A 26,015-nucleotide genomic window follows, 5' to 3' on the forward strand; every position below is an offset into this window, starting at 1 on the left:
CCTTCATCTCTGAAGACCCTGGTGTAATTAATTTATCTTTCCTTTAGGTCGTTAGGGTCATTTTTTGACAATGACGTAAATGATTTATGGTCGTCTTAAATGTTTTTCAGGTGGCTGTTTCTGTGTATGCTGTCTTTAGGCATAAAGCACTTTGTAATGTTATTTTAAAAAGCTGTTGTCTCATACATAAAAGTTTGCTGTATTGTTTGAGAAATAATATTTTGACAGTTTCTATTTTATTATTTTCAATTCAAAGCACTAATGTCAGTAACCAAGTGTCACGTTCACTATTAAGTTCGTAAAATACTAAATAATCATTAATTCATCAAGAAAAAAAAACTGAATTTTGTAAAACTGCAAAAAAGAAAATTATAGAATAAACTATGAACTATTGCTAATGGCACTGTAGACATTTAGTGAACATAATCCAAAGTATTATAATGACCAGGTACAACTCTGATATATTGAGTTCTATGGATCTAATTATAATGGGATTTATATAGACGTATAGTGCAGTAGACCAAGAGGACTAATTGATATGAATCTATGTACGTGCTGGATTTAAATACTCTCTACCAACATGTGATTCCCACAACTAAAACGAGGGCTGACTTTTAATAATTTCACACAGCCTGAGTCTATTTCTCACTTCTCATCCACACGCCCACAGTGAGAGCTGTTAAAGAGGGACGGCTACTCAAAAAGCTTAATCTCACACAGAGGCGAAGTGAATCCCACTGGGTTACATTGATATACTGACACCCAAACAAGCATATAGGTGAGTGAAACGCTCATTTCGCTTTAAGAATTTCACTAACAACTGACAAAAGGTTCTAGCAAAGTCCATCCATAAAAACAGCAGTGGCCCAAAAAATATGCTGAACATCCTCCTCTTCCCCAGTCACCCCTTTAAATCCATCCTCTCTCAGGGGAACAATGGGAGAAATGTTTGGCCTTTGGAGCCAATGAGCGGGGCCATTGAGCGCCTTGCTGTGGGATCGGATGCAGTGAATTAGTGTAAAGCCTCAGCGGGGAATAAAGCTGACACAACGGCACCGCTATGACCTTGCGATCAGCTCCTGCCTCACAACACTGGGCCCAACCTGGAAAACTCCAGTGCTGTGAACAAATGCTACTACCACACCCACGTCGAGAGGTGCACTTTTATAGAGATATGCAAGTTACTGATAATAAAAACAAAAGTTAAAGTGCCATTTATTTCTAAAACATCATAGCTGTGGTGGATTGTATTCTACAAATTATTATAAATTATTAAATTACAGGACAACATAGCTACATAGTCTGGGTACTGTAAAACCTCTGGCGCGCTTCGTGCTCCAGCTTTCATGTGTAAGGCAACGCTTCTTTGCCCAGTCTTATGAATGGCATCTTGTTGCTCTCTACAAAAAGCCCCAAGCTAATAGGGCAAGTGGCATCCCACCATATGCCTGCACAAAACCACCATATGCCCCACTAGTTAATTCATTTTTCCATTGCCACAGGCCTGTTTTGCAGCATCTCAACATGCCTGTCATGCCATAACACACTCCTGAACCTTTGTTAAACCTCCAGTACTGCATGGCATTTAAATCATGTGATTATGATCCATAAAGTTTCCAAAAGGTTTTTGCTATTTAGTATAAATCTGCTGTTTCTGTCTCTGCCTGTTCCAGTGACATTACAGAAGAGTGTGTGTAGGTGTGACAGTGTATGCTTGAGTTTGTGAAAGAGCATACGGAGAGTATAGATAGGTCTTTATGAGAGTGTATGACAGAAATAAAAAGACAGAGGTGAAGGGGAGAGTATATCGGTCAGTGAGTGAGCAAATATTCAAAAGCTTTGACACTTTGATTTATTGGGGTCTATGATGCCACTGAGAAAAAGGGTCAGCTGCTGGTAAATTTAGGGTAAAATTAGGACTTCACTGGGCTCCGCTGTGCGGAATTGACAGATGGAGGATGGGTTCCTAGGGAGCGAGGCCTGCTACAAATAGCTGTGTGCACACTCTGCTGTCTGCACATACTGTACATGCAACCATAAAAGAAGTGAATAACAACAAGACAAGTTCTAACACAGATGTACAGACACCCACACAGACAAATCTGAAAACAAGGACATAGAAAATTCAACGCCGATGCTTTCAGACAACACATAGAGGATTGCATTATTTTCTGCTTCGTGTGATGGACACAGACAAGAAGAGCGTGGCCTAAAGTTTGTCATGTTCTCTGCACTACATGACAAGAAAAGATCTGGTTCTTGGTCTGGTTCCAACTGGTTCTATGTATTGTTCTGAGCTCTGACCATTTCCAATCACAGTGCAGCTGAACATTAGAGGTTGAAGCACCACAGAAACAAGGGAACAGTAGCTCTGATGAAGTCATATGTAACTACTCTAGCTGTCCTCATACTGCCATTTATTTTGAACTAATTTGGAAAAAACGCAGTCAATTATCCACCTTTGAAGAATTAAAACAGTTTAACAAAAACTCCATGTTCGGTTTGTAATTCCATTGACCCATTTTCTTTGTTGGACAAGAATGTATTCATAGTGATAACACCCCCTTTTAGTCTTTCACAGAATGAGTGAAAAGGAGTCTTGCATATAAGTGGTCATGCCCACAGAAAATAAATGAGCTGGGTGTTTGGTGTTTTCGTTTTCTTTTTTGCTGTGTAAAAGTAGTTCTAAAAATATCCGCTGCATGAACAGAGAGGGAGTTCAAGAGCGCCCAAAGACATAATCAGTTCAGTAGAGGTTTAACTTGTATCATGAGTGACAACATCTGTTATGATGAGACTTATAAGAGACTTGTAAGAGTGGCACACGCAGGAAAAAGGAAGTCAAACTGGAACTAATTAATGTGGCTTAAAAACAATCAGCTGAATTTTTGAAAATGCTGAAGGGGAAGAGACAGTTTGGTCACTGCAGGGATGGACTGTCATTTGTGCAAAGACGGAGGTCAGGGTCAGCAGAAGGAGGGGTGGCAGTGAGGACACTGGATCCTGAGCTGATTAGTTTTCTCACCCCCAGCGTATCGGTGGAAAGACCGACAGGAGCTTTTCTCAGTGTGCTGTCAAGGTGAGGACATAGTGAACCGTGGACACCAAATTGCCATCGCCCCCCTGCACAGCACATTAGATAATGAAACTCTTGTGTAAAGCTAGCATACAGGATTTAGGCAAAGTAAACATCATATGAACAGTTATTTTTTATAGAAACGTCCTTATACTTCTACTCTGAATGATTCTGCCGTGAAAGCATGAGTACACTGTCTAACACTAACTTCTAAGTATAACACAAATTCTCTAGAACAAAACTCTTCAATCTTTGTCTCTTTAATAACGAGAATATTGGTATAGATTTATTGTATTCATGCAAGACAATCTCTGAGTCGTCGAAAGTAGAAAATTGCATTTGTTCACTTGTTAGTGGGTGAAAAATATATAAGGCTGAGTGTGTATAACAGGGCTTATGTTACTTTCACACAGTCATGTGTTACTCACAACCACAAAGCCAGAAAACAGCATAATTCGTACACAGGTGCTTAGATTCATCCTGCTGAATAAAAGTCTTGTAATAAAACACTTTACTTAAATAAACAAGTTACTTTAATACAAGGCTTTAAAAAGCCTCATTTAACAGTTAAGTATATTTGAGTATACTTCAGCAAAAAAGTAATTATTTTTTAAAAAGTAATGTACACATACATAGATTTCTAACATCATTCAAAGACAGAAAATAAAATCACATACATGCTGCAGCACTGATAAATGTGCTATTCCCTACCTAATAATAAAGCATTATTATTTATGAAGCAAGATGATTACACATGAAAATAGAAAAAGAAATGCAATACTGAATTATATTTTTTAAATATAAACTAATTTAGAGGTGGATGCCTCAAACGCACTCAAAAAAGTTGGGACAGAGGCACGTTACATCAACTCCCCTTTTAATAATACTTAAAAGTTTGGGAAGTGGAGATAAAATTATAGCAGTTTTGCAAGTGGAATATTTCTCCATTCTTGTTGGTTGCAAAACTTCAGTGGCTCAGTGGTCTGTAGTCGTCATTGTCTAATACTATACATTTTGAACAGGAGACGGATGTGGACTGTAGACAGACCAGCCAAGCACAGGCATTCTGTGTCTATAAAGCCAAATGTTGTAGCGTGTGCTAAGACCTTGTCCTGATGGCAGCATATGTCTCAACTCTGTGTCATTCACACATATACAAGTCACCCATGCCATAGGCTCTGATTCTTCCACATGCCATCACAGATGTCGACTTTTACATTATTTGCTGATCCCAATCCGGATGGTTTGGAAGAAATGTTTGTAAAAAAGTCATCTGATCAAACCTCCCTTAGTGTCAATTTTCTTGACTTAAAGAAGCACCAGCCACTCAGAGAGAGGCAGAGAGTGCAGTTGTAGATGTTATTATGTAAAACCATCAGAGTTTGCTCATTTGCAGTCATGGTTCCTGTAGCTGTTGTAGAGTAGTAGATGTTGTGAAAAGTCTGATTACTGTGTTTAATTAATTTGGTCATCCTTTCTTGGAATCCTTCTTCCTACTTTATCAGTATCGTAATGATGCAGAGGACAGAAAGAAAATGATCATTAAGATTTAACTTAAATCAGTCTTATCCTAGCCTTCATCAAAGTTTTGGTGCCTAGTTTACACTGTGACTTTATGACCATGCTTACCAGCGTTTGATTGCCACCACAGTAACATAAGACAATCATTTCTTTCTAAACAGATTATTTTGTTTTGTTACAAAAAGTATATCACTAGCCATTAAGTATCCACTGGCCATCACGATCTCTGTCATAGCACTTAGTAATGCACTACAATTATATATATACAGTAGGCACGAGACCCTTTATGAAACCAAATATTAGTGTTATGCTTATTTCTTAGGCAAGTCTGTGTAAGATGCTATTTCTACTCTGTATAACAGCAAAACGGCTCCCCTGCACTATACATGCTTCACCACGCTGAAAAACAACCAGCTGGGCCCTAGAACAAGACGGCCTTTTCACAACTATTTCAGCCAGTGTGAGTACAGTGATATCACATTCTTAATCCCTGCTGACAAGAAATGAAGTTGCAAAAATGAAATGAACAGGAAAGCCTGAAATAGCTGCATCAGACAGGAGTCTCAGAGAATAATGTAATCAGGGTGCTTAGTGACAAGCTGAGCACAGAGGGAGGCAACACGGTTGAAAGTTCACAGCTCTTTTGGGCTTCAGCACAATATTAACATGCATTATTGTGGGAAAAAAAATGATTTGTGAAAACTGTTAGGTAAGGAGGCAGTGACGGGATGTAGCTGTGTTTCTGAAGCATTATAATGACATTCACTTACTAAATACTCCAATGTGAATTCATTTAACCCTCTTTACTAAGGTGTAATTAATGAAAATGACATTAAGTAGGATGTTTGTACATTCTGTAAAGTCACATTCAATCTCTTAGGCTAAACTTAAATTTCACTGTATTAATCTTTACCTAAATTGGAAAAAAATAATATAGTATGACATTTCTTCATTATGATGGAGAGGGATTTGGCTGTCAACTGCAATAAGTCAAAAGAGCTCCTTTGCAGTCAGTCTTAGGCGAGCGTCACTGTAAAAGGAGAAATTCCACAATCACTATTAACAGAAAGACTGTGAAAAGCTTATTCTTAGGCTCATTCTGATTAATGCAAATTACACATTGCTGCTTTGAAATGACAGAAGTGAAGAGATCTCACTCTCTAAAACTGTCTTTTGTCCTCCCTTTCTCTGCTCAGTTTTAATACCTGACCGTGTCACTTCCACTTCCTCTTTCAGGCTTTACTTCAAAGCTCCATATTAATCTGCTTTATTTTGTTTATCAAGTTTGTTTGTAGCTAATTATTTGAATCATCTTTCCTCACCAGAAGAGTCACAATACTAGACATTACTTTAAATATTACAGATTGGGCAGATTGGAGTAAATCAAAAATCAATCAATGTGATGTGTTGACTGGAGTTACTGTCCAACAAATATATAAACATGCAATAATTTAAAATGCACTATTTATGTTGGTTAAATATCCCTTCTTTGCCACCTGAAAATCTAATTTTTTTTTAACACACTTCACATTTTCTCTGCGTCATGTTTGCAAGGGCCTAGGCAATGCCTCTACTGTAGCTGAACAACAGCCCACCCCCCCCCCCCCCCCCCCTTTTCTTTTTCTCCCCGTCTCCTTTTTGCTTAATTTATACCACCTCTTATTGGTCTGAAAATAGTGAAAATGTGTTATACCTGTAGCCATGGGAGCAGCAGTGAATTCCACTTACCCATCTCCCTGGGAGGCAAAACCCTCTCATCTAGACACGGACATGCAAAGGATATGTAAGCTGCCACCTGTGATTATGGTGCAGTTACATAACAAGGTTTACAGTCTGAATGTGTGAACCTTCTGATCTACTGTTCTCAAGGCTTGCAGCGCCACGGCATACAAGCCTTACGTTATGCAGGAGTCGGTGCAGTACCTGTTGCCAGCACAGGCCGAGAGGCGCTTTAAAAGGACGCTTTGTGCTCCTTTAGTTGACGTCCTCGGCCAAACACAATAGCTTGGTGATGATCACACACAGGCTATTGCAAATCACACTCTGAAGTCTGAAATCAGAGGCTGCAAGGGAGAAAGAAAAGGAGCACACAGAGAGAGACAGAGAGGGTTCCTGCACTGATGAATCATTAGTGATAAAGCTGGGGCTGCGCCAGTACGGCTGTATTTAGAAACTTCTCACTCTTACAGACCCCTCCCTTACTAATTGTCATCTCTTTCAGCATTTGACTGATGACTGGCTCTCTGAAAAGATGTGAGAAAAGGGGAACAGCCTCTCAGCTCAAAGGATAATGTCACACTTCGAAGCTGTCAAGGGTAGCAGTAAAGTACTCAACAGTGAAGGCAGCAGAGAAAAAGCTACAGATTGCTACCACAAAACCACTGAAGGCAAAAACCAGGGACACTGAATGTTACAGAGATGCTCCTGTGTCTGCACCAGGATTATTACTGATCACTAAAACAAAAGCTAGAATGAAAATTGTTCGTTTTTAAAAAACATAAATAAAATTATTCAACATAAAATAATGTACCCAAATAACATGCAAATATAAAATTAAACTAACCTAAAAATGGTTGCTAAAAAAACATTGTTGTTATTGTGAAACAGATATAAACAAGTATTTTCCCGTAACAGCATATTTGTTGTAGAAATCTAAGTCAAAAAAACTACAAATATTGAAATTCATCTTCAAAGTTACAGAGGAAGAGCAACAAGTGTAACAGCAGCACTACATCCATCAAGCAGCAAACACTAACACACCAGGAGTATATGACCAGCTCCTATGAAAAAATGAGAAAATGCCCTCTGACTGTTATGTTAACCAGATTATATGACACATGAGCTTTCAAAAAATTAAACGCATCGCTTGATCCAAAATTAAAAACTCTGGGGGCTGCACGCATTAGTTCCTTGATTGGGCTAAAAATGCACACAGCACCTCAGAGCATCAGTGTGTTATTAACACTTTAATTAGCCATACGTGGTTGATCTTCCAGACCCGGGTCATATAGCCAAACTTGATCTGTGACAAATCGCTTAAATATTTTGAAACAAGTGTGTGGCATGAGATGTAGCCCTGAAATGTTGATATCTTTATGTAGATAATTTTTAAACCTCAGCAGCCTTTCACATTGTTTATCTAATACTAAAACAAATAATTAAACTATAATGAACTCTAACTTTGAAATAAGTCCAAAAACTAAAGACTAAACTGAAACTAATGGAACCATTGGTGGAACTAACTAAGACTGAATGGATTCAATCTGAAATTGTAAACCTACACTGACAACAGCACTTCCTCAAATAAGCTGGGTAATAGAGATATATGTCAATTTCAGTTCCTCTGACACAGGGGTCCTGGGGTGGTGAGGTTGTCATATTGTCAAATATGCATGCACATGAGCTCACACACATCCTTCGGTCAATTGTTGCTGATTGGTTGTTGCTGACAAGTCACTATGCAGAAACATCAATCGAGAGCAAGATATTATTGATACACACTCACTTAGAAACTCGCATTGTCTTTCATGACAGCAATCCACTATTGCAGGTCAGATAGGTACATCTGCTCTGGCACAGCAGTGCAACAGTTAAAATTCATACCTGATGCTGCACAAGCCAAGTGATTTTACACAAGTTTAAATAAAGAGCTGCTGAAAAATGACCTCTTATGTGTGAGAATAAATTGTGGTGGGTTAACAGGACTTGTCCCAGAGTGGAAGCAGAGCAGATGGGCTCAGAATGACAGCAATCTCTGGGTTGTTACTTTTACGTGGGAAGTTTTTTGTTAAAGCCTTTCGTCTTCATAATGTCACTTCTATTTACTTTTGATTAACATGTGATTGGAAACAATCGTGGATTGTCTGCTGCTGTTTTCTGAATGATATGTCTGTGCATCAAGTTGCTGTCAACTGGTAGTGCCATGATGTGGGAGGGAGCCTGAGAGAGACAAGAGCAAGAAAGAGAGGACAAGAGGAGAAAAGAGAGAGAGGGAGCATCCCTCCGCAAGTGAGGCTGCAAATGGCAGCTTCTCTAACACCACAGGAGGGAGGGAGAGAGAGACAGAGGGTGGGAGAGAGTGAGCAAGATATAGTTAGAGGGAGGGAGTGTGAGTGAGAATGAGAGAGAGAGAGAGAGAGAGACAGAGAGAAAGAGAGAGAGAGAACAGCAGTCCAACTAGATCAGATTGCAAAAGATTGATAGAGAGAGCTGTCCTGTTCATAAGCAGTTAGGGGGTACTGTACAGTTTTATAGGTAATGTCAAAGATTGATGTCATGCTCATAAAGATGAGGGATTAGCAGGAGACGAGCTGAAGAAATTACCTCAGAAGATGGAGATACAAAAATCTAAAATTTCACTGGGATAGTTCTGTTACATGTTTCTCACCTGTTTTGCATGTCGGGCATTGACTGAGCGGCAGCAACAGCAGCTTTGTCCGAGGTCCTAGTGCAATTCAGTGGAGTCAGAACTGGCTTTTATTCTGCACTTTCAACAGCTACTGGCAAAGAAATAAAAAAGATCAAGCAAGGATGAAGAAATTCAAAAAGGGTCTGTGCCTTGTGCTGAAGATGATGGAGTGTATTCTACAGTTTTACAGTAACACAAGGAAGGAGCAGCTGTGGTGGCCGATGCAGAAAATGCCTCAGTTTGGTTAACAGGAATACTGGGAGAGAACATATCACCTTTTTACTTCTGCAACCTGAGGAAGGACAGGTGGAAATAAAAGGTAAGAGAAGGACAGAAAACTTCACTTTAAACTTGCAGCCTGATTGTCACATCAGTGTTTGTCAGATGTCCTTGGTCTGTAATGCTCTAAAAGTGGCAGTGGAAGGCAACGTCTGCTCTCAGGCATTCCCTATAGAGCACATCAACAGTCATTCTAATGGAATTCAATCAGACATCTAATATTATCAGTTCATAAAGGATTTCATAACAGTTGTTCAGAACCACAACATAGCAATACTTTTTAACAAGATAAAAATGAGACATTGGATTTGCAATCCAAATAAAATATGCTGACTATTTATCTTTCATATCTGGGCACATGTTGTCATGTACTTGACTGTTTATCTAATGTGAACACAATCAATAAAGGTTGGAAGTAGTCATTTCAACCTAATTTGTGTTTTAAGTATAATCATATTGGAGTGCAGAGATTAAAAAGTAAAAATAGCACTGTTACTGATTACAGTCTTAGTGCACAGTAGTTATAGTGGAGCAGAGAAAGTCTTTTTGCAGAATGTGGTTATACTGTTTTAAGTCCTCAGTCCAAACAAAAATTAAATGATGAAGTCAACAGACAATGAAATAGGCTGTGATAGTATTGTATATTGAATGCCAATATCAATTATTGTCACCTGAATCAGGACAGTGGAGTGACAGGTTGTAAAAGCATTACATAAAGATCAGGTCACTAAAATCTAGTTGGTAAAACACGTTACATTTTTAAACAGCTTCTTAACTATTTTTACTATTCAGAAAGTTATCACCATGTTAACAATCCAAAACAAAACAAGTGATTCTACCGAATGATCTTCAAATGAGGTAAACTGTGATTTGAATTTACTTTTTATATTAAACTAATGAATGACAGAAATGACGTTTCAGTCAATAGACTATAATATGCCTGGACAATAGTATAACCAGCAATGTCCACTCAGTGTAAACATACACTCATGTTAAGCATTGCTACTTCTCAATACAACAAATACCTCAGTAATAAATACAAAGAGCTCCTCTTAGGAGCCCGGTGTCCTCGATGCATTAGATCAGTAACAGCCACAATTAATTTAGCATAATAATAATGTTGGACAGACATGGGCAGATATTGATGAACAAATGTGTTGCTTCAGGTACTGCACATGTCTATTAGTGTATAAACAAATCACTGCTGTGAGGGTACAAAGAGGGAAAAGATGAAGAGAACGCAGATTATGCTGCACTGCCTGACAGTTCAATGACCTCATCCTGTTTTTCATCTCAGCTTCATTCTCTTTGATTCACTTTTATTATCCAAAAGGGATATTTAGCATGTAGAAGAAAGTATGAAAACCCAAAATACCACATGTTAGCAAAAAAGGCACACAATCGTATCAAACACATTAACTACAGCTTATATAGATCTATGTGTATTACATGATCTATAGCAATACTGTATGAAAAGTAATATTTAAACATTTGTGCTGTAACTAACAGGTGAAGGTTGGAAATTTCAGGTTTAGGTTTAATATGGGTGATTCAGCCTTTGTGAATGGACATGGGTAATTAAAAAAAACTGCACAAATAAAGATCAAAAAAGCCCAGTGAGAAGCTCACATGTGGGAAAGATCATTCAATGGAAACCAGGTGTCTAAACAGTGGAAAAGCTACAGGTGCAGACAGGAAAAAACTACGGATTTTATTCTACTTGCAGCTGTCGTAACACTAAAAGATGATGACTCAGTTCTGTATGAACACTTCTCTCTTCCATTGCTCTCGACAACCACCTGAGATGGCACCTCTGCAGTGGAGATGGCCTACATACCACATATAACGGTGTCCAGGGTTGGTTACTGTCTGGTTCTAACGTTTACACTCTTTGTGTAGCAGTTACAGCCTTTGCAGCAAAAAAGTGTTGACAATTATTGCATTAGATTTGAAAAATAGCCGTGAAGCACTTGTGTGTACTATTAGTGTCTACGATACAGCCAATCAGACGGCACCTGTGCATGAAGAAGTGGTGTTACTTTCTTTTGAAAAATAACTGTAGGTCACTTGAGACGAGATGGGTTCCGCGTGGTGGGCTATAGCAAAAATAAATGACACCTGAGCCTCAGCCCTTTATTGACAATGGCCTTAGGAGGTGGGTGGGATCGTGGAGGTTCAGCTCAGTTTTCTGCATGCTTGTCTTAAGACGAAGTGCCCTCTCCCTCTCCACCTCATTGTTCCTCCCAATCCTTTCCATTATTTTGCACATCCAATTATTCATTCTATTCATCCTAATCAGCTGCAGGCTTATCATCTCTCTTAGTCGCTCCTCTCAACTCCCCAAGAACACACACAGCAGGGCAAAATCACAAAAGGTTATGCAAGAAATTACTGACTGTAGTGCAAACCACACGTCCAAGATGCATGTGCTTTAGTGATGGATGAATTCTAAACTCAAGTGTTTTAACTTGCAAACAATATAAACACAAGGATGCAGGATTAACGGCCTCCTTCTAAGCTGTCGTTTAATGCAGTTTGTAGTAGATTTGCATGGGAGTGTTGTGCTGTTATATGAATTCTCAACTGCTATTAAAGGCACAGCACTAAAAGTCAAAATAAAGGAATAAGACCTGCCATCAATTTTAACCAAATTTACACATTTCTCAACATAAAAACAAACACCGGACTACAACTACTGTACAGTATATCAACACCCCTTTAACAACACCATAAACCTTTATTTAGTTGTTGTCTTGTGTTCTATCCTGTGTTTTACAATTTGTGTGTAATAACAGTTTTGAGCCCTGTGTTTTGAATATCAAGCACATGGATAAATCTTTTGTTTAAATAATAAAAAAACTGACATGAAACAGGACTAAAGCAGGTGCATATCTCCCCCAAAAGGCTGATTTTGATATATGATTAGTTTTTATTTACATCTTCATATATGTAATACTCCTAATATTGCATTATATGGAGACTACACACTGTGAAGGGCTGCTCAGGTCATGACGATACAGTAGTGTGAAAAACAGAATATATTACCTGAAATCCCGAGAACGCATTCATCCCAAATAGTCATCCCAAATAGTCATCCCAAATACGCATCCCAAATACTCATCTCAAATACAGCCAGTTTAGTTACTATGTTATAGTGTAAAGCCAACGTGCCACAACAGGGATAGAACAAGGAACACAGACTTGGTTTGTCTTTTCAATACAAGCATGCTTGCTACCTTCAGAAGACAATCAAGTTTCGTTTACAGATTTACACACTGGAGAGGAGTTGTAGGATACCTATTTTTAGCAGCTGTTACAGATGTTCTCTTTAGGGAATGTAGTGTGATATTGTCAAAAGGCAAAAAGGGCCATTAGGAGTATAAAAAAAGAACATTTAGCTACAGTATGTTTCCCTTGTTTTCCTGATGTGTTGACCCATGAGCGACAAATTTAGTAGTGAGCATGAGGTAATGTGTCTCCAAAAACAGGAGAACGTCCACCTAAAAGAGTGTGTGTGTGTGTGTGTGTGTGTGAGTGTGTGGCAGACAGAAATGCAACTGGGATTTGGGAGCGCACATGAGTTAACTGCCGTTTCTTCAGGGCCCAGATCAAGCAAGCAGACACAAAACTGATGTGGCCAGGCGATAAAAGGTATCTGTACCCAGAGGGGCCTCAGTCCAGCTCCCGTGGGTAAAACCCCTTGACCCCGAGAAGCAACATTCAGCAGAGTGACCAGGTTAGCTCCTGAATGAACGGGACTATCACTTGATAGCCTTACAGATGCTGCAGTATTGCACATCATCAGCTTATACTTGAGGTTCACACCACCGGAGACTGTCCCAACTGAGGTTAGGCAGGATGTAGCTTAACCTGCGTGTCCCTGGGAAACCTACAGGGAGAACATGCAAACCTCACACAGAAAGACCACTGCCAGCAAGTTTGAATCCAAAACTGTCTTACTGTGAGGCTACGCAGCTTATTACTGCACCACCATTCCCCACTCTGCTTGCAATTCATTTTATTTCAGAGTAATATCTGAGAACGTAGTTGTCAAATGTTTTATGTGACGTTGTAATTTTCTTTGAAATTAAAGTCCCAGTATGTACAGTAATTACAATTAATATGTAATACAGGGCATTACGCAAGGGAGAAATCTACTGCCTACTTGTATGAAGCGCCATGGGAAAGTGCTATAAATGTACTGCACCCTCACAACATGAGTAATAATACTGCAACCTGTACAGAATGGGGCCAAATAAACAGAGTCCTTTTCTCTCCTTTAATGTCCACAGCATCTGGAATTACATGTCCATAGAACCTGTGGCATACATACAAGTCTCCTAGGAGTTTAAATACACACACACACACACACACACACACACACACACACACATACACACAAACATATAACCTTTTCTACTCCTCTTACAAAAGGTATTGTACTGAAACGACAATGACACATGCAGGCCACAAAAGAACAGAAAGAAAAACGCAGCTGTCTGTTTTATAGACATGTGCTGCTGATAAACTACAAGTACAGCATGTGCAGAAAACCAATGTTTTAAGGTTTTATTAAGCTTAATGTGGGCTCTTCATTAAAAAAATACCTCAACCGATAAAGTAACTCCATAGTCAATTTATTTTATTACATAATAATATGCATCTGGTGATGATGACTTAGTTTGTCTCCGTTGCAAAAGAAGTGGATATGCAATGAGACTAGTTTTACACTTATAAAGCACACACCAAAAAGACACAAGGACAGTTCAGTGAGGGTGAATTAGATTTTGAGCCGTGATGTTTAGAGGGCATAATAGCAAGGAGAAGGGTTTGAAGTAACTGTATTATCCCTTTGTTTTATCCTATAGAGAAACACCATGCAACTGAAGAATAGGTTACAGGGTTATCAGTCAAATAATATCAATGTATAAATAAATATCAATAGCCCTTTTTAGCAAGCAGTAAATCTATGAGCTAATTATGTATTTTGGGTTTTGTCATTTTGTCACAAATAGAACATTGGAATTAATTATAAACAAGCATGATAGGATTTGGCCATTATGTCACAGAAAGATGCTCACATTGTTCTCCTCTCCTGACACTCTCTACAGGAATTGGATTTAACCACAAGGCTTCCACACCAGATCCCAGTCTATGACTCACTAATATGCAGCTTATCCAGTGAACAAGCTGTGAGGGGCCACAATCACACACTAGGACTCCAGGCCTGCCCTTCTGCTCTGACCCTGCAGCTGGAGGCGCTGCCAGGAGCATGAGTGTGGGAAGGATCAACCGCTACAGCATTGTGTCATCTGAGGAAGAGGGCCTCCGGCTCACTACCATGCATGGCATGAACGGCTTTGGTAATGGCAAGATTCACACACGCCGCAAGTGCCGCAATCGCTTTGTCAAAAAGAACGGCCAGTGCAATGTGCATTTTGCCAATATGGACGACAAGTCACAACGCTACATGGCTGACATTTTCACCACATGTGTTGATATTCGCTGGCGATGGATGTTGGTAGTCTTCACTCTTGTGTTTGTTATCTCCTGGTTGGTATTTGGCTTAGCCTTTTGGCTTATCGCTTTGCTACACGGAGATTTGGATAATCCAGCTGGGGATGACAACTTCACACCATGTGTCCTCCAGGTCAATGGATTTGTGGCCGCCTTTCTTTTCTCTATTGAAACACAGTCGACTATAGGTTATGGCTATCGTTGTGTGACTGAGGAATGTCCAGTGGCTGTCTTCATGGTGGTCTTCCAGTCCATAGTGGGCTGCATCATTGACTGCTTCATGATTGGTGCCATCATGGCCAAGATGGCGAGGCCTAAGAAGCGAGCACAAACCCTGTTGTTTAGCCACAATGCTGTTATTGCCATGCGTGATGGAAAGCTGTGCCTCATGTGGAGGGTAGGGAATCTTCGCAAGAGCCACATTGTTGAGGCCCATGTCAGGGCACAGCTCATCAAACCTCGGATCACTGATGAAGGGGAATATATTCCGCTGGACCAGATAGACATTAATGTGGGGTTTGATAAAGGTCTGGACCGAATTTTCTTGGTTTCACCAATCACTATTCTCCATGAGATAGATGAGGAGAGCCCCCTTTTTGGGATCGGCAAGCAGGACTTGGAGACAGCAGACTTTGAGATTGTCGTCATCTTAGAGGGGATGGTTGAAGCAACTGCCATGACCACACAGGCTCGCAGCTCCTACTTGGCCTCTGAAATCCTTTGGGGTCACAGGTTTGAGCCAGTTTTGTTTGAGGAGAAGAATCTGTACAAGGTGGATTACTCTCACTTTCACAAAACCTATGAGGTGCCGTCCACCCCCCGCTGTAGTGCCAAGGACATGGTGGAGAACAAATTCCTAGTCCCAAGTTCTAATTCCTTTTGCTATGAAAATGAGCTGGCCTTCCTAAATCGTGATGATGAGGAGGAGGAAGTAGGTGGTGGGAGCAGGGCACTGGCAAACCTAAGTCCAGACCGGAACAGCCGACACGAGTTTGAACGCTTACAGGCCACCAGGGTGCTGGATCAAAGATCGTATCGTAGAGAGTCAGAAATATGACTTCTACCAATTTATCCAGGGTCAACTTTCAATTTTATCCAAGGGTAAAAATGCAGAACAATGCAAAGTGCCATAGGAGAAACTGACAACTGAGAAAAACCAGAAAATGAATAAAACAAAGGTAAAAAGGACTAAACTGGATGGAATGAGGGAAAGCATGAGTATGCAGCTTTGAAAAATGTGGTAAGGAATGTCTACAATCAAGGAAAAGGCTAGAGAAAGACCTTCTTCCTTTCATGGAAACTTGAATCGTTTTTTTTACAGTAACTTTGAGTTTAGAGTGTTCAATGATAGTGCATCAAAAACTCATACCTTAGGATCCAATTTTAGGTGTAAATACAGTGCTTAGGTTAGTTATGTTTTGTGTGCAGTATCGATATCCAAAAACACCTCTAAAAACAAAAGTTGCTATTTTAATTGGGCACAAATAACAGTGTCATAAAACTTAACTAAAGCTGTCTTCGCATTGCTGTCATTTGCTGGAGCTGCATTCATTGGCACCTTGAAAATCCGTGCACTGCAGCATTCAGATGCAATGAGCCATGATAAAACATCTGACAATGAGCCACTGAGAACACAAATCAACACCATGACTTTAACTATAAAGAACATAAGGAACTTTTTGGAACAAAAATGAAGCTGTATAGAAAACCACCTTATTTATAATAACTTCATTAAACAAAAACCTATTTTGCAAACTACTAACGTTATGATTTGGTTGCACTGATCAACACATGCAATGTACAAAAGCTAAGTAGTCAGCTAAAATATACAACTAATGCACATTTAGTGTACAACAAATCTTTGCAACATGCACATTGCAATGTTCAGGTTTGTATTGATTAAATTAATAATAATAAATAAATACATAACACAAAGCATACTCTTCCCAATTTGAAAAAAGAACTGATAATCTAAGCTAAAACCGGTATTTTATCAACAAATCTTGTTAAATTTTTTATGGAAATTAATATCGTTCCTATGTTTTAGTTCTCTTTAAAAATGTAACTATGCATATTGTTAACTATATCAGGGGAAAGAAATCCTATTAAGTTTTGTATGATAGGGAATTAAAAACAGCCAGAAATGTTGAAAAAAACTACATAAACTAATTTCTGAGAGTATCTGTCTAACGAATCTATATTATTTGTCATAAGTTACAATTACATAGATTTCAAAGTTTTATGTCTAAACATTTAAAAATACACACGGGAAAAACTGAAGAATCAAACTTCTCCTGATGTATTTCTTTGGCCTAAGAGTTGTCATACATTCAAGCTGAACTTCAAATGTGAGGTTTGTGCACTTCAAACTTTTGTGTTTCTAACAAGCGTCCATTCCAAATGTTAAATGAACAACCATCGTAAGGGCAAACGTCTCCTATACTCTTCGTTATAATAAAAAGGTTAGGAATGTCCAAATGCATTAGTCCACTTACAGTAGCTGCTCTACATTTCAATTAATTTTACATCAAAGTGGGTAAATGTAACACCCATTTTAGTCTTACCAACAGAGTAAATATCAAATTTCAACTTTTCTGAGGTTAAATACTAATGACCCAGCAAAGCATTTATTTTTTTTATTAAATGATAATCTGTTAACTGTACGCTTTAATGAGTGAGTTTATATGTGAGTTCATTTTGGCTCCAAACTTGTTATTATTTTTGTTGCTGCCTGAACGTCAGAAATACAGTAGTAAACCAAATACAAACTGGCATCATTGTTCCTGTAGTCAGCTAAATGCATTTCAGCAATACAACAATAAAATACAAGGAGTTCGAACACTGGACAAACACCTTAGTGGAAGCAATAAACACAAAAGCACACGTTTCAGAAAAAACTTTAAGTGCATTCTGAATAACTCTCTTGTAAGACAATGAACATGCATGTTTATAATTCTTCATTGAACAGAAAAGAAGACAAAGGCGTGGTTTGAGGAAAGTGATCCTATGTTTTAGTTTTTATTATAATTATTGTTTTAGCTATTTCAGCTGTTTTCTTTGTGAAGAAATTGAACTCAGACTTGATACCAAAGCAATGGAGTGCTGTTCAATGGAGCTCTGAAACAAGTGTTCCTGAGGTAATATTTCAAAAATTATTTAGCCTGAGCCGGAAAAGTGGTTAGGCATATTCCAATAAATTATTAGAATTTTTAATCCGCTAATGCTTTAAAATATATTTTTAAAAATGCCATTACATAAACCAACCCCTGTTTAATCGAATGTAAAGATCAAATCTAAAAAGTTTAGTTGTAGTTATAGATTCAGTCACTTGCTATCACTGTATACACTAGTCTAAAAGTCAGATTTATGATGCATGACAACTTTTCTTTGGCATGGCCAATAGCATTATAAGAAATCCCTTATTCTAGATGCCTATATGTCAGAATTTATCATTCAAACCTCAATATGTTTATGTTGTGTCACAAAATATTATTTATTCAGTCCAGTTTATCTATTACCTCACTAAAACGTGGATATCATGTCCCTGTGAAACAATATTAGTTAGCTTTCAAACATGAATACAGATGTGTAAAGAAGCAAACCTATAGCTGTGGGTGAAAAAAATGACATGAAAACAACGAGGGGAACCATCAAATGGTCATTCTGTTGGTCACAATGACTAATATTTTCCTAATAGTGATTCTGGCAGTTTTCTTGACTCTATGATATTTCTTGGCTATATATTGCTTTTTTTAGAAAACTCTAGGATGTAGAAAAATATAGAGAGCCCTTTTTGGCTGATAAGTAAAGCATTCATTACCCCATCCTAAACATGTATTATGCTCATTGCCTTCTGGGAAGGCTGTATACACTGATGTGTGAAGCCACTGCACCTACACACTAAACTTCAGTGGTAAAAAAAAGATGAAGCAGCAACAGCTTCTACGTTGCATCACTGAAATACTGAATAGTTTTTCTCTGAGTGTTTGAGCTTTGATTTTGCCCACCTGAGCCCTTAAAAAGAGACAAAGGTTTATGTAAAAAGCATAGTAACATTATAAACCGTATAATAGGCAGCAGCCAGGCTGAACAAACCTGCTTATTTTCATACAAAGTTCTTTTTCATAGAATACAGCAATCACTATTTATCTGTTCTATAAAGAAACCACTACTGAGAGGCAAAATAATTCTTGTCTCGGTTTTCAATTATATAATTTCTGTTGTTTCATTTTAACAAAGATGCTTATGATTAAACAGGTATTTCTCTTAAAGGGATGATTGGAAAAAACTTTGACCTCTGTAGAAGTCTTCCTATGTCCAGCAAAATGTCTACTGGGCTTATTATTTTAATTCAAAGTCAATAAATTATTCAATTAAAAACCAACAGTGAAAAAAAGATTGTTTTATCTCTTTTTTTGAAAGTGGACTACCAGTAAATCTGTATGTATTGAAATGTAAAGTTTAAAACAAAGCCTTGACATCAACAGGTTTGACTAACCAGTGGACAAAGTGGTAGCTGAGAAATACAACACCGTGGGGGGAAAATTTCATCAGTCATTTGACTTCCTTGTCCAGGACCAGGTATTCTCGTCAATTAATCACTGTGACACACAAAAAACTAGTGAGGCCGGGTTTTTTTGAACTGAGTAAGACACCTGCTGCTGACTTGTAAGATCAATTGGGCAACAATTACATTATTACCTCAGAACTAAAGAAATCTTAAATTTTCCTTAAGTATTAGTTTCACTGTGCACCTTGTCCACTGAAGACATATGGAGATGTATAATAAAAAATAACAGAAAAATTGTAAATAACGAAATTAAATGATGATTTGCAAAAATAAAGTAAACTGTTTATTATAAAAGAGTATTTGTTCCCTAAACACAGATCACCTCCTTTAGAGCACAACAGTGGCACTGCTGTGGCCTGATTGAGTCTCATTCAAGTGATTTTCTTCTAATTTGTGATGGATTAATCATTGCGTTCAACATTAAATATAATAAAAATAATCACGTACATATGCATAGACATAACATGTCTATGCACATAAGAGATCTGTGATTGTATGGCATTTTCTATACCAGAGCAACTAAAGCCATAATCAGCACCACTTAACTCATTTTTTACTAGTGATGAAAATCTTAATTCTTTACCGGAGATCTGTGACCATCAGTTCTTTATTATGGATACATCAGGTATATGTCATCTAACTGCGTTTTTAATTTTGTTTTTACTACAGCGAATGTCCATGACAAAATTATGCAGATATAGAGAAAGTAGCAAAGTGAAGTCGGTGGCTGAACTCTCAGTGAAACTGACTAAAAGTAACCTGTAGATGTGTAAATGAGTCAGTGTTAAAAACCTGTGAGCCGTGCTTCACAAATAAATCAAGAGTAGAGAAGGAATTTAAATGACTGATCTTCTGCATTTAGACTGGTGACCTTTCCAGGGTGAACCCCGCCTCTCGCCCAATGACAGCTGCAATAGGCTCCAGTCTCCCGTGGCCCTAAACAGGATAAGTGGTTACAGATAATGGATGGATGGATGGATGGATAGATGAATGGATGGATCTTTTATGTATATATATGTGTGTGTGTGTGTGTGTGTGTGTATGCACTGAATGAGTGATGTAGAGATAACATGCTGGATGCTGACTGTGTTGAACTCAGGCATTGGTTTTCAGCACTAACTGATACTGCAATTACAACGACTATATGCTGGAAGCTTTCGTCACATTTGATTATGTAACGGGGCCTGGATGGTGTAAGGCCTTGTGTTGCATGCTATCACACTCAGTGTACTATGTGGTGAAAATAGAGTTGGATCTAAAAATTATCTTTCTTTTAACTGCTGTCATGTCAGACTGAACAATTGTAGTAGTGGGATTAAAATTGTCGAGTGCTCCTTAATAAATAAGGGTATGTCAGTAATACCTCAATCTACTGGCCTGGTTAAACGTCAGTTACTTAAATTGTAGTCAGAGGGTAGATCCCTCTGATGCCAATCTACTAGAGGTGGTTTTGTTGATTTTTTTAGTGATAAGGTAAGTGACAGTGTAAATCATAAATTCCAAAATAAATTATCTTTTTAAATACTTTATATTGACTTTATTACAGATCAATAAGAGTTTGTGAGCTTTTGTGTGCCACTGGTGCAACAGTATCTCTTACACTCACAGTTCCTGCAAATAAAACCTATTAATTACCATATGGCGGCTGTTGCCACGAGACCCGCTGGCCGAAAAAAGAAGAGCCTGCAGCTGTAGAACAAACCAGACGCAACCTCAACAGAGACAGACGCACCAATACTAATTATGGCTACTGTATGCCAGCTTTATACAAAAAGACAGATTAAAAGACAGAAAGATAGAAAGCTGTGAGGCTTAGTTCCTACATCATTATGACATTTTGTCTAAATTACACAACAGCAAAATTGACAACAATGATCCCTTGGGCACATCCCTCCTGTGACTCTTAGGGAACAGTTGATGAAGCCAGCTGGGGCCCAGACTCACTGATTTGCTCACATGATATAAAACAAAAAGCATTACACCTAATAAAGACTTCTGGAGCCAGTTAAAGGTTGTGACAGGATGCAAGGAAGTGGTCTTGCCAGGCTCCCTGCCAGCCGGCCCATATAAACTAGTTATAATTAATGCTGGAACAAACTCCCTCTAGCCTGGTCTACTGATGACACTAAAATGAGGGGAAATAGTGTTGAAGAGGCTATATAAAGCTCCTTAACGTCAAGCTGCATGTGGCTCTGTGGCCAACACCAATAAAAGTACTCCCTGTTAGTCTCTCAGATAGCATCACTCAATCAAAGAGCTCTATTGGAGGTCTATCTATCTATCTATCTATCTATCTATCTATCTATCTATCTATCTATCTATCTATCTATCTATCTATCTATCTAACTACCTGCAAACATAGATGAAGATACAGTATAAATAGGTATATACATAACATATAAATAATACCATGATAACAACTCAACTGTTATAAAAACAAATGATGATAAAATATACAACAAATGATGTATGAAAGAGCTCATTAGATTTCAAGTATAGTAGTATTAGATATAGATTGCAAAATGATATATATAGTACATAGTATGGCATTGGGAGATCATTGATGAATACACACTGTAGGGATCCAGCAGACACTACATAACAGATTATTTGCCATCACACAGGCTTGAGTTGGAAACCTGAAAATAAGACTATATGAAAATGCTGCTGAGTGGACAAAAAGTACAAACTGATCCTTCTGTGGTCCTCAAGTGTGATCCAGGGTATGAGATGTATTTGTGGTCTGTTGCCCAAATGGAGGAGACACAACAGGCCTGTCTTCTACCCACGCTTGTCGTCTTGTATAATAAGCCAGCAGCCCACTGGTGTCGTCCATTAGCTGTTAACAGCACCCAAGTAGATATCAAAATACTCCAAATGTACACGGGATTCTTAAAGAAGTAGAATGGTTGCTGACATCATCTTTTAGTGTGGCTGCTTTAGGTAAGTACACAGAGGTTTGTTAAAAGAAGAGATATACACAATATCTCCCCTGTGCTGCTTTGGAGTACACTACCTAAAATTTCTAGGAAACTTTCACTTTCAGACCGATAGCCAGGTCTGCAACACTAACACTGTCTTCCTCCCCCATCAAATGGTTCAAATGTTCCCAAGTTACATAAATCACAAAGAACTTACTGTCATTCCTACACTGGTGGAAAAGTCTGCCTCTAATTAATGTCTTCCCAGTATACTTCTACTTTTCGTTTCATCCAGTTTGTGGGTCAACTTACATAGTGTACTAGCATTCTTGACTTGATCCAATTCCACAGGCTGGTGATTTCTTATTTCACTTCACTTTATCAAATGGAAATTGTGTGTTAACTATCATAATACTATTTAGCATTTTCTGATGCAATGTTTTTCTATTGCTATGCTAATGATGCTCACCTGTGTGTGCCTGTAAAAACAGATGACCCTTCTCAAAGTCCTCAATCTTTGTTTGTGGACAAAGGCTTGATGCCACATTCTTGCACCTAAAATCACATCAAACTACAAGCAGGTTAGTGGCCCTGCCCAACATATACTCTAGTTTAATCAAGTATCAGTACCTTTCTACAAATATGCTGTTCATGCTTTCTGACCTGCCATGTGTTAGTACAAATCCATTGCAAAATGTTGCAGTGAAAACTAAAATTTCACATATTTTTTTTTTAACAAATTGCACTAATTGATATTTCCCTTATTGTCTTCCTATCATTGTCAGATGAGCACTCCTAATGATTTCCAACTTCCTAAATGGACATTCTCCTTCCTACCTGTCTGATCATCTTAAACTTTATATTCTACCCTGTGACCTTATCTGTCATCAGAGTCAGTAGGCTCTGAGGTTTTCATACCCTCCTCCTCTGGAAAAATCTCCCTAATGATATCACACAGTCTGACTAATCTAAACTTAACTCATATTTACACCATAAATTTAAATTAGTGGCTTGATCTTTGGTGACTGTTACCTGTTAGTGGCATCTGAAAGTTGCTCGATATGCTCACAGATCATATATGTTTAGAAACTATAATTTTGTCACTCAGATTATCCATACTGTAAATCTACTGTTGTTCTATTCTGTATACACAATATCTACTGCATTTCCGTCTGTCCTGGAAGAGGGATCATTTCTCAGTTGCTCTTTATGAGCTTTCTTTTGTGTTGTTTTATTAAAATGATTTTAATCCAATTCAAGGGTTTAAGGACAGGGTGTTTCATACGCTATAAAGCCCCTTGAGGCAATTGTGTAACTTGTAATTTCAGACTATATTATCTGTCCTGACATGTAACAGTAATACATTTATAGATATAAATGATTTTGGTCTTGGCCATCCAAAATTATGTTAGCAACTGTCAATGACCTAGCCTGCTGATGAAAACCAGTAAATTACAAACGTCAGAGCTCAAATAAAGTATCACATCAAGAATATCAGAATGGCTGATGACTCAGTTTACAGATCCCCACTGATTTATTGATCTATTAATTATCTTTTAATCCGCTTATGCTGTTTTGAGCAATACCTGGTGATTTTAGGAATTCATTGCTATCGAATCATTAATGCATTTTTCCTACCTTAATATTTATTGTCAATCTAACTTTGTCACTTACTTTACATTTCATCACATGATTTTTAGCCAGTTCCTATTATTTTAGTAACTAGCTGCCTAACCAGTAACTGAGTGTCTTCTGACAAATTTCCTATTTAAAGAACCTAATGAAGGGGACGTGTGTACTGTAGTATTAAACATGATGACACATTATAGACCTGATCTTCTCTTGGATACATATTCCTCTAATCCATCTTAAATCATGAAGCAACATGAACAGACAACCTGAGGGGACATGAAGGGACCACTTTCATTTCCTGGCTCTCAACTCTTGGTAATTACCTTTGTGTGCCTACAGGGTCTTGGCGTGATTTAGGAAGCACACTGAAAAAAAGAAAGATTATGAACTTGTGCAGAACATAACATAGCAGCCTTACTCAAACCGATATACAGTTGAACCACTGCTTAAAGGCAAAAGCCATGAAAAATTCGATAGGGCTTTAGGCTATCCTCTCCTGTCCCTTTTTCCAAACCATGTAGAATGTTTAATGGGTTAGTTACCAATCCCTCCCAATGTATTTGATACATAGTTTACTCAAAAACACAATAATTGCAACTCACATAGTTATAGTGTTATTTGCTGAAGATAGCGGCTGTTGTTTAATGTAGCACAATGGCGCATGTGGTGCAAGTATTGTGTGGTTGCTCAAAGTGCCTGTTATTTTACATTTGAGAAATTAATAAACATATTTTTCAAAATAATACCAAAGATCAACAGAACACATTATTAGAGTCTTTCCCTTGATTAAAATAGACATCTGGAGGATGAAGTAAAACGTAAGCCTCATTGAAGGATTCACATAGAGGTAATGGACTTGAGGCATTTGAGAAGCACCAACTAAAAGACAATGAGCTCTATTGTAATGCGATCAGTCAGTAGCTTCAAACTTTAGCAAGCCACACAGTCACAGAAGAAAAATAGGAGTCAGCAAAACTGGGCCTGTCCCAGCAATGAAGTCATGAGAACAGATACATTGACTACAGTCTCACTGATTTCCCTTGAGGTAGACAAATCTGTCAGCACCCTTCTCTAGTGTAGATCTCATTAGCAGACAAAAGGGACTAGATTCTTCTTCAAAAATGCACCTTCACACACATATACATAAACCTCATATCGCTTCTACCCCTCCGACCTTAATCTAACAAGACTGTGCCAGGACGCAGGGATCATCTCATGCTGGCTGGCATCACCCTGTCCCAGGACGCAGACCTCGCCCCAGCCAGGATGTCTCCAGTGTCAAGATGAATAGGAGTCATTGTTGCCAAAGTCCCAATTCAGGATCTAGACTCACAGAAGTAGCTGAGTGATTCTGATATGGAGAACTGAATTCCTTTCACTATGTTTGACTGATAGCAAACCTGAAAAGGAGACAGAAATGCTCTGCAGACAGCACCTGAGATTCTTATCTGTTAAAATCTAATGTGTTTTGTGGGGGCTTCTTTTGCAAATAACTAGAACAGTCTTTACACTTTTTTAACCTCTCAGTAAAGGGACAATTCCCAGGCTTTACACTGGAGATACTCTGCTTCTGCCGATATGTTTTCACTTTTCTTTCTACCTTTACAGTGTGACACAATAGAGAGGACTGAACTGACAAACAGAAAGATGAGACTACACTGAAGCAGTGAATCACACATCTGAAAGGGGTGGTTATATAAGACAAAAAAAAGCTTTTCACTGTTAGCCACCCGTTGGTCAAACTTATAATGAAAAAACTAATGTGGATTTTATTTACTTTACAGATTTAACCTTGCAAAAAAAAAATAATCTGCAGCGAATTACGTCTATCTGTTAGAAAAATATTTCTTCTCAAACCAATAAATGTTTGAGCAACGCCATTAAGCCTGGCAAACTATGTATTTGTGAGTATTTCTTGGGTTACGTTAGTGTTTTAACTGCATGGTCCATATAGGTTAAGTGTCGCCTTGCCCCCTTTGGGTTTCAAAGCGTCATAATTCTGTAAAGGGCGACATCTTGTGAGATTGTGAAGCAATTACGTCGACTAAGCGACGGACGGTCAGACCCCAGTCTAACCAATCCGCAAAGAGA

At 38.3% G+C, this 26,015-nt stretch overlaps 1 protein-coding gene across 1 annotated transcript; it reads left to right on the forward strand.

Moving 5' to 3' along the window:
* Positions 1 to 8,744: 8,744 nt before the first annotated feature.
* kcnj12a (potassium inwardly rectifying channel subfamily J member 12a) lies at positions 8,745 to 25,897 on the forward strand. Its single transcript, XM_067488028.1, has 2 exons — positions 8,745 to 9,324; positions 14,396 to 25,897. The coding sequence occupies exon 2, from the start codon at positions 14,557 to 14,559 to the stop codon at positions 15,856 to 15,858; it is 1,302 nt and encodes a 433-aa protein (XP_067344129.1). The 5' UTR covers positions 8,745 to 9,324; positions 14,396 to 14,556; the 3' UTR covers positions 15,859 to 25,897.
* Positions 25,898 to 26,015: the final 118 nt, after the last annotated feature.

This window comes from Channa argus, chromosome 20, assembly GCF_033026475.1.
Source record: "Channa argus isolate prfri chromosome 20, Channa argus male v1.0, whole genome shotgun sequence".
NCBI lineage: Eukaryota > Metazoa > Chordata > Actinopteri > Anabantiformes > Channidae > Channa > Channa argus.

What these genes read in the sequence shown, in the direction of transcription:
- kcnj12a (XM_067488028.1), top strand. Translation starts at nt 14,557, where the DNA reads ATGAGTGTGGGAAGGATCAACCGCTACAGCATTGTGTCATCTGAGGAA.